Raw genomic sequence first — 16,166 nt, 5'->3', positions numbered from 1 at the left:
TATAATAATGAGCAAAACAGTAAAAAGTGCTTAATGCTTATTGAGCTACTTAGAGGTAGTCTTTAGGTTGTTATTCCCTCAAGTTTGAGCATGCAATTAGAGAAATTAGGGATGGAAAAGAACACATCGTCTATTAGGAGCTCCTGTCAAATATGATTGCTCCTTTCAGCACATTTTCTTGTGCTTTCTCTAATCAAATTCTAAATATTGCCAGTAGTAGGTATTCCTCCATTTCTCTTGGGAGACTGTCTGACAGCCTAATAGATCTTTGTGTCAGACACCTCTGCTAACTTTATGCCATACGACTAAATTCTCCCAACTTAGTATTCTCAGTATTCTCCAATGTCTGCGTTATATTCTTCCGTTTTCTTTTAAAAATAATTCAAATATAAAGATTCAAAGTCAAATGCGACCCTGACACAGACAGAGCTATACTGATCAGCAGATAGCACAGCAACAAGCCAGAACCCCCAAATCTTCATAAAAACCTTATACAGATCCCTACCTCCAAAAATCCCTTCCTTTTCCTTGGGTCCAGCAAACAGATGTGCCAGAAAAGATGTCCAGTCATCTTTGACTGTACTGGATCAAGAGTGTCAAACAGTATGACTAGCTCCCTAAAGTGAAAGCCTTCTAACACAAATGGCTCTCAGGCGGTCATAGATGACCTGCCTGAATTGAATCCTTAAAGTCTGATGGAATTTTATTGCATTAAAATCCACACAGGAAGTTGCAGGAAGTCTGTACAGACCTCAGAATATGGCTCTCATAACAAGACACTCAGCTTACTCGGCAAGCCTTTGTGCTGTGCACCAGATCGAATTAGAAGATTTTTAAGGTGATCAGTGATGCAGGTAACAAAATCCATATTAAATAGAGAATGAAAATCCTGTTATTATGTATGGCATATTCCTAGACTCTGGTGCAGCCTGACTGTCGTGCTGCAAACAGGGATGTGTGGTGATCCCAGATTGTAGCAAGACACAAGAAAGAAGTAGGAACAGTAAGAACAGTTTCCCTTACTGAATGCTACACTCTTTCTACCATGCAGCTGTAATCGTTTTGGTCTAGCTTAGCCTTTACCTGCCAGCTACCATTCATGGTTAAAAACTCAGAAAATGGACTGGATATTTGATACATTAACTGAGTTAAGTGCATTAAAGGCACAGAATCAGGTAAAATCAACATACTGAAAACACTATGTTGTATCTGTGCTAATTCTTCTAATGCTCCCCAAGGAATAAAAAGAAAGAAAATGCATAAGAAAAGGTAAAAAAGGCCAACAGCCCTGTTCATTGTGAGACTCAGTTATTCTGACCTTCCCTGACACAGCTTGTCAACAAATGAACAAAAAATGATTAAAAATATTGATGGACTGCCAATCAGTCCAGTTAGTACTCGTACTGGTTTTCATTTACCATATAGAAGTAGTAGTTCACATCTACTAATACCTCTTCTACTCTAAACACTGCAATGGAAACACCAAAAGCAGAGTTCAACAACCTTCTCAAGCATGCCTAAGGCTGGATCCCAAAGCTACAGACCATCCTGGGCCATGACTGCTCCAGTTGCTCTGCAGTCTAATGATGGTGTCCAACACTGTAATTGAAAAAGGACCTGGAGAATCTCAACGTTTCTTTTAGTCCATCTCTTTAGCTTGCAATTTAATTTTTACTAATATATCTCCATTTGTTTTCAACTATTTATTTTAGTATATTTACACATCAAAAATTAACAAGATGTAGAATATAGGAACATTTTAACATGCACTGATTCACAGAAAGCACGATAATACCAACTTCATTGTTCTACTTTACACTCACCATTGTTTTGGAAAAGGTACCATTCTGGATTTTGATGAGCTCCTGTAAACCAAGAGCAAGTTTTCTAGGTTACCACTGCAATCATAACACCTGATATAGTTAAAAAAATGCTTTGCACTGTAGAAATCTAAGTTTTTGTAAGAAACATGTTCTTTTATTGTACACTGTATATTAATACATTAAGAAATATATACATATAAATTCATATACATACATTTATACACACACAGGCACTTATCTTGCTCTTGGGTAAGAGCAATATTTACATCCCTTTCATTCAATTACATTGTATGAGTGTACACGGTTCTTAGGCTCACTAAAAAGGATGGAAGGCAGAAAGCTATGTTCACTATAGTTTAAATCTCTGGTGAGAAGTAATTTCTAGTTCCTCTTTTTAACAACTACATTAGATAAAAAGTGTCAAATGTGACAGGCTGACTACCTTCTAAAAGAAAAACATGTTTGAAGAGATTATTCTCTGGCCATAGTAGTGGAAGCACAATATAGATTGCAGGGAACATTTGACTGATATACTTGTGTCATTGCTGGTTTTTTGAATGAATATATTTTGCTGTAATTCCTTAGAATTTCTCATTAAGCTCAAAACCTTTTTAGCTCCATATTCGTCATGGAAAATAATTCCATGTGATTTTAGTTCTTCAATAGTTTAAATTTTAAAGCCTGCATGCCAAGCCAATTTGCATTAATCTTCTAGGGAGCACTATCCTATCATCCCATCCCTGCCTTGCAACACAAAAACATACACATGTGAGCAGAAACTTGTGGAAGCAATTCCTACACAAAACATTTCCGTTGTCTCTCCGCTTTCTAGGAAAAAACCCAAGATTTTTATAAAAAAAGCTTTCCATCATGACCTACCACTCAGGCTATATCCTCAGTTATTATATTTCCATGCCATAAAAGACTCTTAGCTTTAACCTTTGTTTATTTTTATGGAGGCAACTTTCAGCTTTTTTATTTGTTTGTTTCTTTTAATTTTATTTTTATACAGATATTTTTATGATATGAAATACAGATTGCAATATATCTTACTCAATTCTACTTCAGGAAGAGAAAGTAGGGCAATGGAATGAAAAGTTATAGTTTGTTAATTACTATTTCCTTTTAAACATTGTTTCAGCACTTTACACACTCACCTTTATCTTGTTTACGTAAAGATAATACCTTGCCCTGGATAAGATAAAAATCTGCTTGTGTCTCAGATCTTCTTTGTTTTAAAGGGCAAGAATATTAAAAGGAATTTTTAAATTGAATTATTTGAAATTATACCAGGTCTTAGGCAGCAAGTTCAAAAAGCCACTATGTCAGTTTTGGAAGTTCTGAAGGATGGAGTGTTCATAGTTAAATAATTAAGTCAAAAAGGAGAAGTTGGCATTTATTCAAGTAGAAAAGGAGAAGCATATGGATATATTTTTTCACGATCAGTTCAGAGAAGAGGCCAACTAATGCTTAGACTCTGCTTGAATATTTAAAAATGAGCAGAAGGTTATTCTCATCTTACAGGCTCTAATGACAGAGATTGAAGATACTGTCACTATTCTTTAAAGCCTCAAAATTTTCTAAAAAGGGGTGGTTCATGCTGGTAATGTTTCTTCACTAACTATTCAGCTGGTAGACCACTATTCCACAATGGCAGTATTATGGCATGTCCTTGTTCTGTTAATGCACTGGAGAAAATAAAGACATCGATTTAGCTGTGACTGTAATCATCAATGACTCAGGAATCCATGTAAAAAAAAAAAAATCTCAGTGATTCACAGAGGCGGTGTCAGCACTTTATATAGTGCTTCATTACAGTATTCAGTTGGGTCTTGAAACAGAAAATCCACAATTTCTTTTTTTTTCCTACCCAAGGCTATGAATTGGTCTAGCGTAAAAGTGTATACATGATTACATAAAACATCAAAACATTACTTAAAATAAAAAAATAGTTTTCACTAATTAACTCTTTCCACTTTTTTCAGTTTAATAAGCTGTCTGTTGCATAAGTTCATAAAAATACTAAATGCTGAAGATACAAAAACACTGAAGGAAATAAAAGCATAAAAATATACTTGCTGACTGCAACAAATTGCTCACTTAAGGGGATATGGATTTAAAGAAAGCTGACTCTTTTTGTTGCTAGTGATTCTCTGTATTCAGTTTTTATCATAAGAAATATCCATGTTGGGCTCGTGAAAATTTTTGACACCTCTGAGTCCCATCATGCTGAGTCCAAGAACTCTACTTGCAAGAGGCTGGAGCAGATTAGCGAAACAACAGCTGGAAGTTCATTGTCTTAAAATGAAGCCATCATCTCTACCAAAATCTCACTCTGTTAATGCATCTAAGAAGCAAAAGCTCACTTAACTGATACTGATTTCTCACAAGGTATCCCTCTAAAAATATAAAAAATGAAGCTCTCTTCCCAGTTTCCATATTTCTTTACATACCAGTAGCCAGCCAAGAACATAGATTTCAATCAGGTGTACTGAATATTGGCTTGTCTATTAACCATTAATATTAAATAGGTACTAAGCCACTGAGGCTAGCGGTATTTATTGCTTTGGTAAAATGTTTGGAGATGTGTCAGTAAAGAGTGATCAGTAAACTCCTGAGCATCATCCTGAACATCCGTGAAGCCTAGAACCTGGATCAGAATTATAAAATGTAGGAAGGACTTTTATAGCACTTAATTGCAAGCATCACTAAAATAATATTAAATTATTAGTATTCAAATAAACATAAAGTGTTGCATCACTGGTGATCAAGCCTTCAGCTTTGAAATTTTAGTCACCTTGCCAATTGAAGAAAGCTGTATGACAGTTTTGACCCTGAGGCAGATTGATGAAAACATCTGCAGTCAACACAAGAGTGAAAATCAGAACAGACAGAACTGAAAACATTCCTTATAGAAATTAAAAGCAGCATTCTTCTTGTCCATTTTGCCATCTGTAGTGTCTGAGGATCCAAGGGGTTCTTGTATTTCAAGATGCGGAGTGCAGAAATTGAATGTAATGGACAACATAAAAGTGACTTTAGCTTTAAGAAAAAAATCCATATGAAAAGGCTTAAATTGAAGTCCATTTGGATAAGCAACACTGTTTCCTTCTTTGAAAGAGGTCTTTCTCATCAGTGCCTACTGGGTGTCAAAGGCACAATTTAGCGGAGTTGTCTGTTTTAAGACTAATGCATTTTGGTGCCAGTGTGAAAACTAGGTGCCTCACATCTGACCATAAAGCAGACATTGAGAGCTCAATTCAGCAGCTGTGCATAGTTATCTAATGTCATTTTAGACATCCTAACAAATCCTGCCTGGCTCTTGCCTTCTAGTCCAGCAGGGCAGAGGTCTCTCCTGGGTCGTATGTGACACCGTTGGTCGCCCGTGGACGTCTTGAAGGCTGTAGGGTACCTCAAATGGCATTAGAACCTGCGCCCAGGCAGCCCAACAGAACCTCAGTTGTGAGATGAAGGGTGTTTTGAGTTGGGAGCTGTCTTAATCAAGCACTGATTGTCCAAAACTGAGGCTAAATACCAATATGTCTGAAGTCTTGAAGCACCTAAGATTTTGAGGTTTATATTCCTAAAACTTTTCTTCTGGGCAGGCTTGTAGCTGCTTCAATCTTGGCAGAACTGAACAACTCAACAACTGTATACTACTGAAGCCTAATTAGTATCCACTAAATTGAAGTTCTCCACTTACCATCCAGGAATTTTTTGAGCCAGTTGGCATGCCCCAAGAATATCTAATACATACACCCATGATCAGTCTGCCCACAAAACACAGCTGATACCACTTATTTCTTTCCAAAAAAGCATGATACCACAAGACTCCAGTGAAGTGCCAAAGCTGGTTCAATACCTATTTCAGCCTGAAGCTACATTTTTAATGGCAATGGCTATTGCATCAACTAGGCTTAAAGCTATCCTGTGAAACTGGTACTCCTACCTAGTTGATTTTTTTTTTTTTCAATTTTAAAGATTAATTCAGGAAAAGCGGTTGCCAAAGAAAGCATGAATATCCAACTTTGATTTGGGGACATACTCTTGGAGAAGGAGGTTTTAGATTGCTGTCCATGGTCCAGGAGTTATTCTGAGTTATATTTACTTTACAACATGTTAACATCCTTAGAGCAGAAACAGAACACTGAGGTAAGATTATCTGTTCCCTCCACTGGCATTTTATGAGAAAGATATAGCTCCTCTTTATTCCTTAGTTTTCTAGCTGCAGAAGATTCAGGGCTGTAAATCATAATTATCTCTAATGGACTTCATAAATAGATACTTATACCGATTTACTTATAACTGAGGAAAAGTCAAGCATGCTATATCAAGTTTCTATAACATTGCAACTGGGATGTTAACCACAGTATTTTAGCAAAGAAAAATTTTGGAAATAGCAATCTTTTAAAGTTCTTGGTTTCCATCCTTAAAATGCTTTTGAATTTAAGATGTAAATGTTGGTGTTTGAGTACATAATATCTCTACAAAAGCTTTGTTTGTTTACAGATAGTCTTCTAATTGTCTTTCGGAATGTTAATTTGACACAAAGAGAAGCGATACTTCATATTTTGCTTTTGCTTTCACTTTTAATAAGAAAGCAAAAGCAAAAAACACTGCAAATTTCTCTTTCCTGAATCAGCTTATCTGCTTTTCATAGAAACTAGCATTGATCACAGAAATGACAAATAGAAGAGAAAAATACTTTTCTGCATGACTAATCTGTCTCCTGGACTGTTCAGTCCATGTGGTAGAAATGTCATTGACACTTTGGTCTGTGTATTTTTATAAAGTTACAGCATGTGAACAACAATTTATCCATTAAGCTAAGTGTGGCTCCTCCTTAAAACAGTAGGAACACTCTCATGGACTTCAGGGGTATCAAAACCAGAAAAACAAGTAAGTGGGAACTTTTTGCATTTTTAAATATGGGAAATGTAACTGTAGGTATTAATTCAGAAATTAATAAATGTGTTATACTCTAGTTGCCATTATTTATAACAAAAACTAATGTATTAATAATGTAAATAATTATACTGATTCTGTTTAATGTATTAAAAATTCAACTTTCAAGCAAACCTGTGATATAACTAATTATCAGTATCTCGGTTATACAGATGCAGAAAACAGAACATAGAAGTGTTAATGTAATTAACATTCTCAAAATCAAAGAGAAAATCTGTGTCAGAGCAATGAAAAAACCCCTCAGAATTACTTGGATCATATCACCGCCTTTCTAAATGGTATGAGTCATTTCTTGCTCACATCAGCTTTAATAGCAGATAAGATATTGATGCTATGGGAAAGGCTGTTTTATAAACCTTTTACGAATATCTTGTCAAACAAAAAGCTTCACCAACTCAAACACTTTAAGATCCATGATTAGAAGCCCACAGCCAACAGTAAGAGGTTTATATCACCTTAGAACATGCAACTTACTGTTGCAAAAAGATGTTTTAAAATTGCACCGAAATACCTTTCTATCTTGATGAGCTTAAGGGTGTGGCTTTGTTCATTACAGTCTACCCTCATATGACTTTCCCTTTATCTCATAACACTTGATAAGTTTTCAAAATTGTTCTTTAGGCTTTGAACAGTTTTAAGCGAACTTGACAGACGTAGTATTCTTTTGCTTTGTCAAAACATTTCCTCATGTGATTTCACTAACACATGAAGGGTGTAGGCTGCCCTTCAGACCTTCATTTAATGCTTTCTGATCACACATTCATAATAACAGCACAACAAAAAAATGAATAAGATTCCAAGATGATCAAAAAAGTCAGTATACTTAGTGATGCCCGTCAGTGTGTCTGAGAGCTGACAGAGTATCTCACAATAATTATCTGAAGGAAAAATTTAACCTTTGTGCTTGCGAGAAAATCTGTATTTTATCTTTTAAATTAATCTCACAGCACATCATACTAATTCTCTTGCATTACTTGATGACTACAATCAGGATTGAGACAGGAGTCCTCATGTACATACACTGATATATATACATCTGAAATTTGGTTGCTCTGAACACTTACCTATACAAACATTTTAACAGTAAATTTCAGAGTGTAGTCATATTAAGTGTGACCACGAAATCCAAACATTCCCATTCTGCCCGCCCCCCCACCCCCAAAAGAGCCTGTGTAGAACTTTCAGTTTGTTTCTTACCCTAACACTTGGGCTTTGGTCAATATTTTCAAAAGTTAATATTTTTTTCCTAATACTTTGTTTTAATTTCAATTTTGGGGATTTGTTTGTTTCTTTAGATTTTGTGTGTGTGTGTGTGTCTGTGTGTTTTAGATAAACACCTTTTGTACTCCTACACTTTTCTACTTAGAAAATACTATCAAGAGAGTTTATAGGTCTTCTGATGTATGTCCAACCATTCCTGGTGCATGCTGGCATAAAAGTAAACAAACAACACAAAGAAAATTAAGAGAGCATACGATGAAAAACTGGAACGTCTTCAAAATTTAGTAGAAGGTATTTTGATTTAGTGAAAATACATTTTTACAATAAAATGAAGTTTTTCAGTCAAATTTTCCTTTCAGGAAAGTGAAACCTTTTCCTTGAAATTAAGAGCCTTCTGTGAAGATATACAGCTGAAAGCTGGTCTTTCTTAAGAACGGCTACTAGACATGTTGCTAAAGTATTTGCAAAAATTAATTTACTACCTTACACTTACTAATATCTGCTAATCAAATTTCTTTCTGTCAAATTCAAAGGCACCATGACCATTTCATTTTTCAGTCTCATCATAATACAATGAATTAGATTTAAAACAACATGGGCGACTTGGATAATACAGGCTCCACAGTGAATAAATATATTAAAAATATGTATTTCCCTAAGTAAGAGGTGTGATAGTCAAGAAAAGGAGGTAAAGATCATATTAATTGCTCGGTTGCCAGGTATATCAATAACAAAAAAGAAATTAAAGCCTTCAAACATTTTAAGTCTTAGACGAGATGTGGCTGGAGACTCACTCTTGGAAGGAGGTGCTGAGGGGACTGTGGCTGTGGGCATCCCACCCTGGGGCAAGGACACCCCTGAGGGACTGTAACCCATGGGCAACCCATGCCAGGGCAGAAGAGAAGAAAGAAGCAAGGAGCAGCAGAGGAAAACAAGTAAGTAGGACTGAAGAGCAGAAAGAAACCACCACTTCTTATGGATTACACTGCAGTCACCCGAGACTCTTCAAGGAAGTCAGTCATCCCCATGAGAGAGGATCATCTTCAAGTTGTAGAATATCCTAAATTTACTAGTTCTTTACACTTTGCTGTTATCATGACTTCCTTTCTTCTTCAAAGAGCACTTTGAACTCCTCTCTTTAGTCATAAGCACCTTAGGGAGCCATTTAAAAAGAAAACTGACAAATAATAATTTTGCTAATCAATATTGGTGAGCTGGAAAGATATTTCTTGTATATAATCTTCATCACCATCACATAAAATAGAGCAAGATTAAAAAAGGTACTAGATTCTAAATATAAAAGTTAGAATAAACAGAAAGATACATGCAAATTAAAAAGCTGTTGCTTTAAGGCACTTTCCAATAGAAATATCAATCCAGCAGTTAGCTATGGTATAGATGACCAGTGTCCCTGTTAAAAAAATAAAGTATAATTCCTGTTGGTGTCTCCCCTGCACTGTTTCAGCCACTGGATCAAAATCAGCCTCAAAGTACTACTTTTCCAGGTTAATAGGACATCAAATCCAATTTATTTCATTACATAGTTGTTTTCTAAAAACTCAAATTATAACTTGTGCTAGGTGCTTAATAATAAGAGTCATTTATCTTGGAAACATTCTATCCTGTAGAGGTCGTGTTTACAACCAACAACAGGATGCTTGTCTTTTTCATTGCAAATTTAATTTAAGATCTTCTGTGGTGGACAAGGCTGTCAAAAGCTTAAAATACCAATTCCCATTTTAAGATAGAAAGTTTAGGAGAAGACATGAAGGCAACAACCTGAGTCTGGAGGAAGCAGAAGTCTGTAGGATTTAACTTTGTGCAGTAGAATCATAAATCATTTAGGTTGGAAAAGACCTTTAAGATCATCATAAAGAAAAAATGAAAAGATCTGGAAACTTAAAATAAAAATCACAAGAGTAATTTCTAGCCTTTTATTCAGGTAAACAGTGAAAATGATGTTAAGAAAACCTGGTGGAAAAGCAAAATCTCGCAAACAAACTAGGAAAAAAACAAGGGCTACATCTCCCCCCAAAAGGCCTTAGAGCTAGATTTAAAAAGATATTTAGGCACTAACACCACTGATTAATATTAATCACTATGAAAACAAGGGGTGTTAGACATTCAAGTGTTTCTGTGGATGTCAGGCTTAAGATCACCATAAAATGTTAAAACACAACACAAGAACTATTCCGAAAAAGCAGTCTGCTTGAGAAAAGAATACCTTCAAAAACAATCTAAGCCATGATGTTTTGTAGTACAGAAACCATGTACATAGGTTTCAGCAGAGATAATAACCACCAAAGATAGGTAATATTTTTTCAAAATTCCTGTGTGCCAAGCCAAAGTGATGCTAAGGTGCATAGCGGTTGCATATGCTATTCACATTTCCATTTTGATACCAGCTGTCATTTTCCATCATGCCCATAGGCAAAGCACATAGTGGAAGTGCTTACTTGAACATATCTTTGGGACTGCAGTTTATTGTAGTGTAGTAAAACGACTGAGGTATAACAGCTGTGGTTATACCAATTAATGACCATGTGATATAAAACTGTCTGTCCACCCTATATAAGATCAGACATCATGGACCACACCAAAGCTCCAACTAGCCTGGTATGTGGTCTCTGATTGCAAAAGGTAGCAAATGTTTTGAGAAAAAGTATAACAGTACAGACAGTTAGACAGAAGTACCATCTAGAATAAATAAGGAGTGAAGATCTCTCAGACACAGTTTGAGAAGTAGCCTGTTGACTTTTAACCAACGGTAATGTAAGGACTTCCTATGTCAGTGGTTGCAAGTGCCTGTTGTGGTGGACCTACTTTCCATGAATGTTTGCAATAATTTTTAACTAATTTTAAACTTGTTTTAGCACCTGTAACATCTTGTGACACAGATTCCAAAATTTACTTCTTGTGTGAAAAAAATGCTTTCTTTTCAATCTAAACTCCAATTTAAATGGAGTTACACCATTCCGTATATAGGCAAACTATGGGATTTGTGCACACTTTGTTATCTTTTATTCAGTAATTAAATCCATGAGAAAACTATTCCTCATATAACGTGATGGCTTAATACCTTTAAGAGCTTTTCTTTTTAAAGAACATAATCAGAGTGTTCTCAGAAATGTCAGTGGGCTAACCTTTGTCCCATTAACTTTTTCACTGTCTCATGCAAAGAGCTCTAATATTTTTGAAAACACAGCCTCTAGATAGGCTGCACTGGTTCTCCCTGAGTACCCCATGCATATGTTTGTGTCAAAGCTTTTTCTCCATATGTTAGCTTCCTCTGTCAGTTTGGTTCTTCAGAATTTATACCAGTTTTCTAGTAGAAAAGTCCAGTTTGCTGATCCATAGTTCTCCAGGTTATTCCAAATGTATTTTTAAAAGAAGTTTTATTTACCATGTTTCAACAAAAACACTGTGGGTGTGTGGGAGGAAAAGGATAACATTGTTTTCTATCCATCTTTAGCACTGAACTTTGTGGTCTGTTCAGTCTTTTTCTCTGACCTCCGCAACAAGATTTTGCGCAACTTGACTCATCTTTCATGTATGAAGGTGGATGTCCCTTTCTACTTCCGTATCTGATTATCTTCCTGGGATGCAGCTGCTTTGGAGAAATACCTTATAACTGCCACAAGGAAGTGTGCGGCAGAACAAGACTCGCTTTTAACTTGCCTTTTGATCATACAGAAAGTTGACAGATAGCAACTTTTCAACATTAATTTTTGAATTTCGACTTATTGCTAGTTACATTTAGAAGCTCTTTAAGCTTATCTTATGCTATGCATCTTCACATGATGTCCATCCTTCCTGTTCAGCATGGATCTCAACAATGCCTCAAAGCACAAGGCAAGTATCTGTGCATGTGTATGTTTAAATATCATGGATGTCCAATTGCGATATATTTATGTAGTGCCTCCAAAATATCCTTGTCTTCTTTCTGTAACTGCATCTTACATATTTTATGCAAATTTGATGTCCTCTTGTTCTCATAGATAGAAAGCTTGAGATCTAATTAAGTCAAATCATCTTGCATAATAAAATGAGACAATTTTACATTAAGCTTCGATGTACGTTTCTTCCCTGTTCAAAAATGGTGTTTCTGTGAACTGCAGGAATTTCTAACTACAGAAATCTTTTCTCTAGTTAAGGTAACTTGATTAGTTCCTTACTCTTATTGAAGGTAGATTTGTGCCTAACCTATCTGCTGGGTTGAGGAAATCACCTGTGAAGGAGCTGTGAAAAACTCAGATGCAATAGCAAAACTTGTTCCTGGGGGATAGGAGACCGGCTATCTCCTCCTAACAGGCATGCTCATTACCCTGGCATGGGAGGAAGCAGGCAGGTTGCCGATTCAGTTCCAGTTCTGCATTTTCCCCTAGAGTTGGGTCTATGGAAGCCGGGAAGCCGACAATCCTAGCCAAGGAAAACTATCACAGCAAAATGTAGCATTGCCTCAAGTAATTTGATTGTGCTATAACTGCCTCACGGTATTTCTCTGTCCAAGTCACACCCCACAAACTTTAGCTTCAGACAGGAGTACAAAACACATCAAATTTAAATGCATAAATGTAACTTATGATCATAATTCATGAAATGCACAGAGACTGCAGGTTGCAAAGATAGTGAATGAAGGAACTAATTATAAATAAACTCCTTTCAGGAGTGAGAAACATTCTTTAATATAAAATGCAGGGAATATGGGAATGTTTCTGTGTGCATAATATCGCCTGATTCCATTTGGACAATGCTTGCTTGTCTATCTAGACCCATAAGTGACTGCCACTGCTAACATATGATAAGCAGATAAGAAAGCATTTAACATGGAAAAGATTAATCTAGCAGCAAAATCCTAACCGTAGAACTTTCAAACTGGGTATTTGTGATGAACTAGCAAAGAGTCCATATGACTTAATCTTATGAAGCTGCGAGCAGTTTTTGCACAGCAAAATTCAAGGGAATTGAAGACAGAGCCTTGTGTGGAAAGCTGAATTTGCAGAGTATCTGGAAAGGATGGCATCTAGCAGTGTGTCACACCAAATTTTGTCTTGAATTCAAGAGAAAAAATTTTGGTTTAGAAAAGGTTTCAGCTGATTGGCTAGAAAAGTTATAACCCTAAGAGCATAAAGCTATTTTTCCTGGCCAGCCTACAGCTGCAGTTTATGGCTAGCTCACTAGGTCACTATTTCAATGATTTATTGTGCAATAGTCTCATATTAAGTTCTGCTCAACCTTATTTCAAATGGCCAAAATTAATGCTAGTATATTCCTAAGAAAAAGGGAGAAGTACCTGGTGGTGCACAGGAAACAGATCCTTTTATCTGAGTCTGTGATTCTAGCTGACCTAGTGAGGGCTTCTCTCTGCTCCTTTTGGCTTCTTAGAAGCACAGCAGTACTGTAAGTGCTGACACTAGAATTACATCAAAAGTTAAGTGACAGGAAAACAGCACATTAGGATCTTTTCTATTGATCATAAGTCAGTTTTTGTGTCTACAACAAATGCTTATTCTTTCTTTTTTAAAATAAAAACTAAAGATTGCTGCTCTCCTCAAAAAAAATATCAATATTTTCTCCAATTCTGTAGAGGAGTCAAAACAAAAATGGATGAACACTATGGGGAAATTAGCAATACAAAGGCAGCAGAATCAAGGAGTTTGCAGCAACAGCATTAAGAAAACTGCGTCTTTTTGACTGAGGGCCCTAAGAGCTAAAGATAAATATCTTTCTTGCAGCAAAAGGAACTAAACTAAGTTTACTGAATGCAAAAATAGATCACTCAATAAACACAGACAAATTATGGCAATCATGATGGTAATCTTGCCCTTCTTGCCCTCGCACTACTTTCCACATAGTGAAAACCTGTATTTTTCGATCCAATGGTGTTGACTGTAGCTCAGTCTTTCACCTGTATATTCAAACAAATGCTACCTAGAAAGATGAGAAGATATTAAAAAAATATTAAAATCTTCAGTTATTCCAGTCATTCCTGTATACTTCAGACTAATTTTATTAAGATTGTACTTTGGGGTCAAATTACTCAAGCATATCTGGCTACTAATCAACTTTGGTAGAGTAGAAAATTTGTATCTAAGGGGGCTAAATTTAGGTCCTTAGGAGTATGGGCAGAGTTAAAACTTTAATCTAAACTAAGTTGGATTGGAGCTGTCCTGAAATTGTGGCAAGTATGTTTTGCAGGAATAAGTAAATTACTTATTGCTATAACACATCTAGTATACTGCATGACTGCTAAATCAGTGCCCAGAACAGGCATCAAATCAGCACAACAGGTATCCTACACAAAGAAAACTAACTGCTTTTATATAGCTCTTTTGGGGTTTTTTTTTCCTCTTCCAAAATGGACAAACAAGTCTTGTACAAATGCTGTTGAGGGAACAGCAAATGGAAATCTGAATTTAGATAAAAATATAGATATGAAAAGTACTGAGTTTTAACTTCAGGATGAAAGCTTAGTTATCAGAAAACAGGTCATCTATAATGTATAAACAAAACAGCCCACAATATGCAATACTGTATAGTCAGGGAAAATTCTCTTAGATCTATATGACTGATCTTAGTTCAGATATTCTGTGTTTCCTCAGTATGCAGAACTCACACTGATATCAACAGGAGGTCTATGGAGTCAGCAGGAGCACAATAGCAGAGTCAAGATTTCTTGTGACCCAATTTAGATTCTTCCAGCACCAATATATTATGTAAAGGAGATATAAAGAGTGTATATCTGTGTGGTGTTTGTACATGCATGTGAATGTGGGGAAAAATATTTGTGGAGTGAAAACTTCTACCTTCCAAAATATGGGTACATATATACCCATCCTTTAAATTAATTACACAGTTTAATGCCCATTTAATGCATTTAAGAATAATAAATTTTATGAAATAGCTTAAATTACAAAATGTGGTTGGATATGAATTTCTGTTGTAGATTTATGGAACAGAAAAAGACATTTAAGGATTGAGGGCTTGAAAAAATGATAAGTTACTATGGGTAAGATAGAATGTGAATTGAAAGATAGCTATTCCATAGCAGTTACACATGGGCACATGTTCACCCTAAATATAATCTCATGTTTGTTTCTAGCTATCAGAATTACAAAAATCTGCACATTGGAAGGTTGAATCTTGAGATTGTCTAGTCCAAATCCTCCCTGCTCACAGAAGTTTCCTCAGAACCAGTCTGGTTTTGGATATTGTCAAGGATGGAGACTCCACAACCTCTCTGAGCAAGCTGTTACACTGCTTGACCACCTCCACAGTGAAAGAAGTGTCTTGTATTTAAGTGGAATTGCCCATATGTCTGGGTGCACTTACAGACCTTACTGGCCATCACCAGCCTGATCTGGACCCTCCATCCACACCCCCTGCCCATGGGCCCATGAGCCCCATTTCAGCTTGGCCTTCATTCCCTGCCCCAGTGACAATATAGGATTGCCAGTCTCCAGCTCAGCACAGCTGTGCCTGTGCCTGGCCGTGGACCCTGTTGATCCAGACTCCAACTGGTTGACTGGCTTCCCAGCCTGACCTTGGGTCTGCATGGTCACCATGGACCTGCCTGATAGTCACTGGGCTGTGTCTGATCCTGTTCATCCTCACCAGACATGATCGTAACCTGTGGATTGACTTCCTGGCTTGACCTCAGATCTGCCTCTGCTACAAACTTGCCTGATGATCTGGAGTCTTGGTTAAACCTGGATGCCATCTCTGGGTCTGCCTTGCTGGGACACTGTGGGATGGGGCCCTGGGTTGCAAAGCCCCTGCCCTGCTGGCCATGATATTGTCCTTGATTCCTGGCTCCAGCCAGCCCTTGCTGCTCCTGACACTGTATTTCCACTTACAACTCCCACTGGGTGCCACTGAAAAGAATTTGTGTCTCGTTTACTCCTCCTCATCAGGTGTTAATAAGCATTGATAAGATCTCTCTGGCTCTTCTTTCCTCCACACTGAACAGTCCCCACTTACTCAGCCTCTCCTCATATGCGTGTCAATGCTCCAGCACCTTTATCACCTTCATGGCCCCTTGCTGGACTCACTCTAGTATGTCCATTTCTCTTGCACTGAGGAGCCCAGACCTGGAACCAGTACTACCACCAGTGTCTCACCAGTGCTGAGTAAAGAGGAAGGATCCCCTTCCTTGAC

At 36.8% G+C, this 16,166-nt stretch overlaps 1 protein-coding gene across 2 annotated transcripts in view; it reads right to left on the bottom strand.

Moving 5' to 3' along the window:
* The window catches only part of KHDRBS2 (KH RNA binding domain containing, signal transduction associated 2), a 394,749-nt gene that overhangs the window by 42,283 nt on the left and 336,300 nt on the right, over positions 1-16,166 (bottom strand). The window contains exon 9 of one of the 2 annotated variants that reach the window (XM_059835484.1): positions 7,382-7,403. The exons of the other annotated variant lie outside the window; for it this stretch is intronic. Coding sequence (XP_059691467.1) covers positions 7,382-7,403 — 22 coding nt within the window. The remainder of the gene's footprint in view (positions 1-7,381; positions 7,404-16,166) is intronic. 2 annotated transcript variants of the gene reach the window in all.

Source organism: Gavia stellata, chromosome 2 (assembly GCF_030936135.1).
Source record: "Gavia stellata isolate bGavSte3 chromosome 2, bGavSte3.hap2, whole genome shotgun sequence".
Classification (NCBI taxonomy): Eukaryota; Metazoa; Chordata; class Aves; order Gaviiformes; family Gaviidae; genus Gavia; species Gavia stellata.
This window is presented reverse-complemented; position numbering and strand designations above follow the sequence as displayed.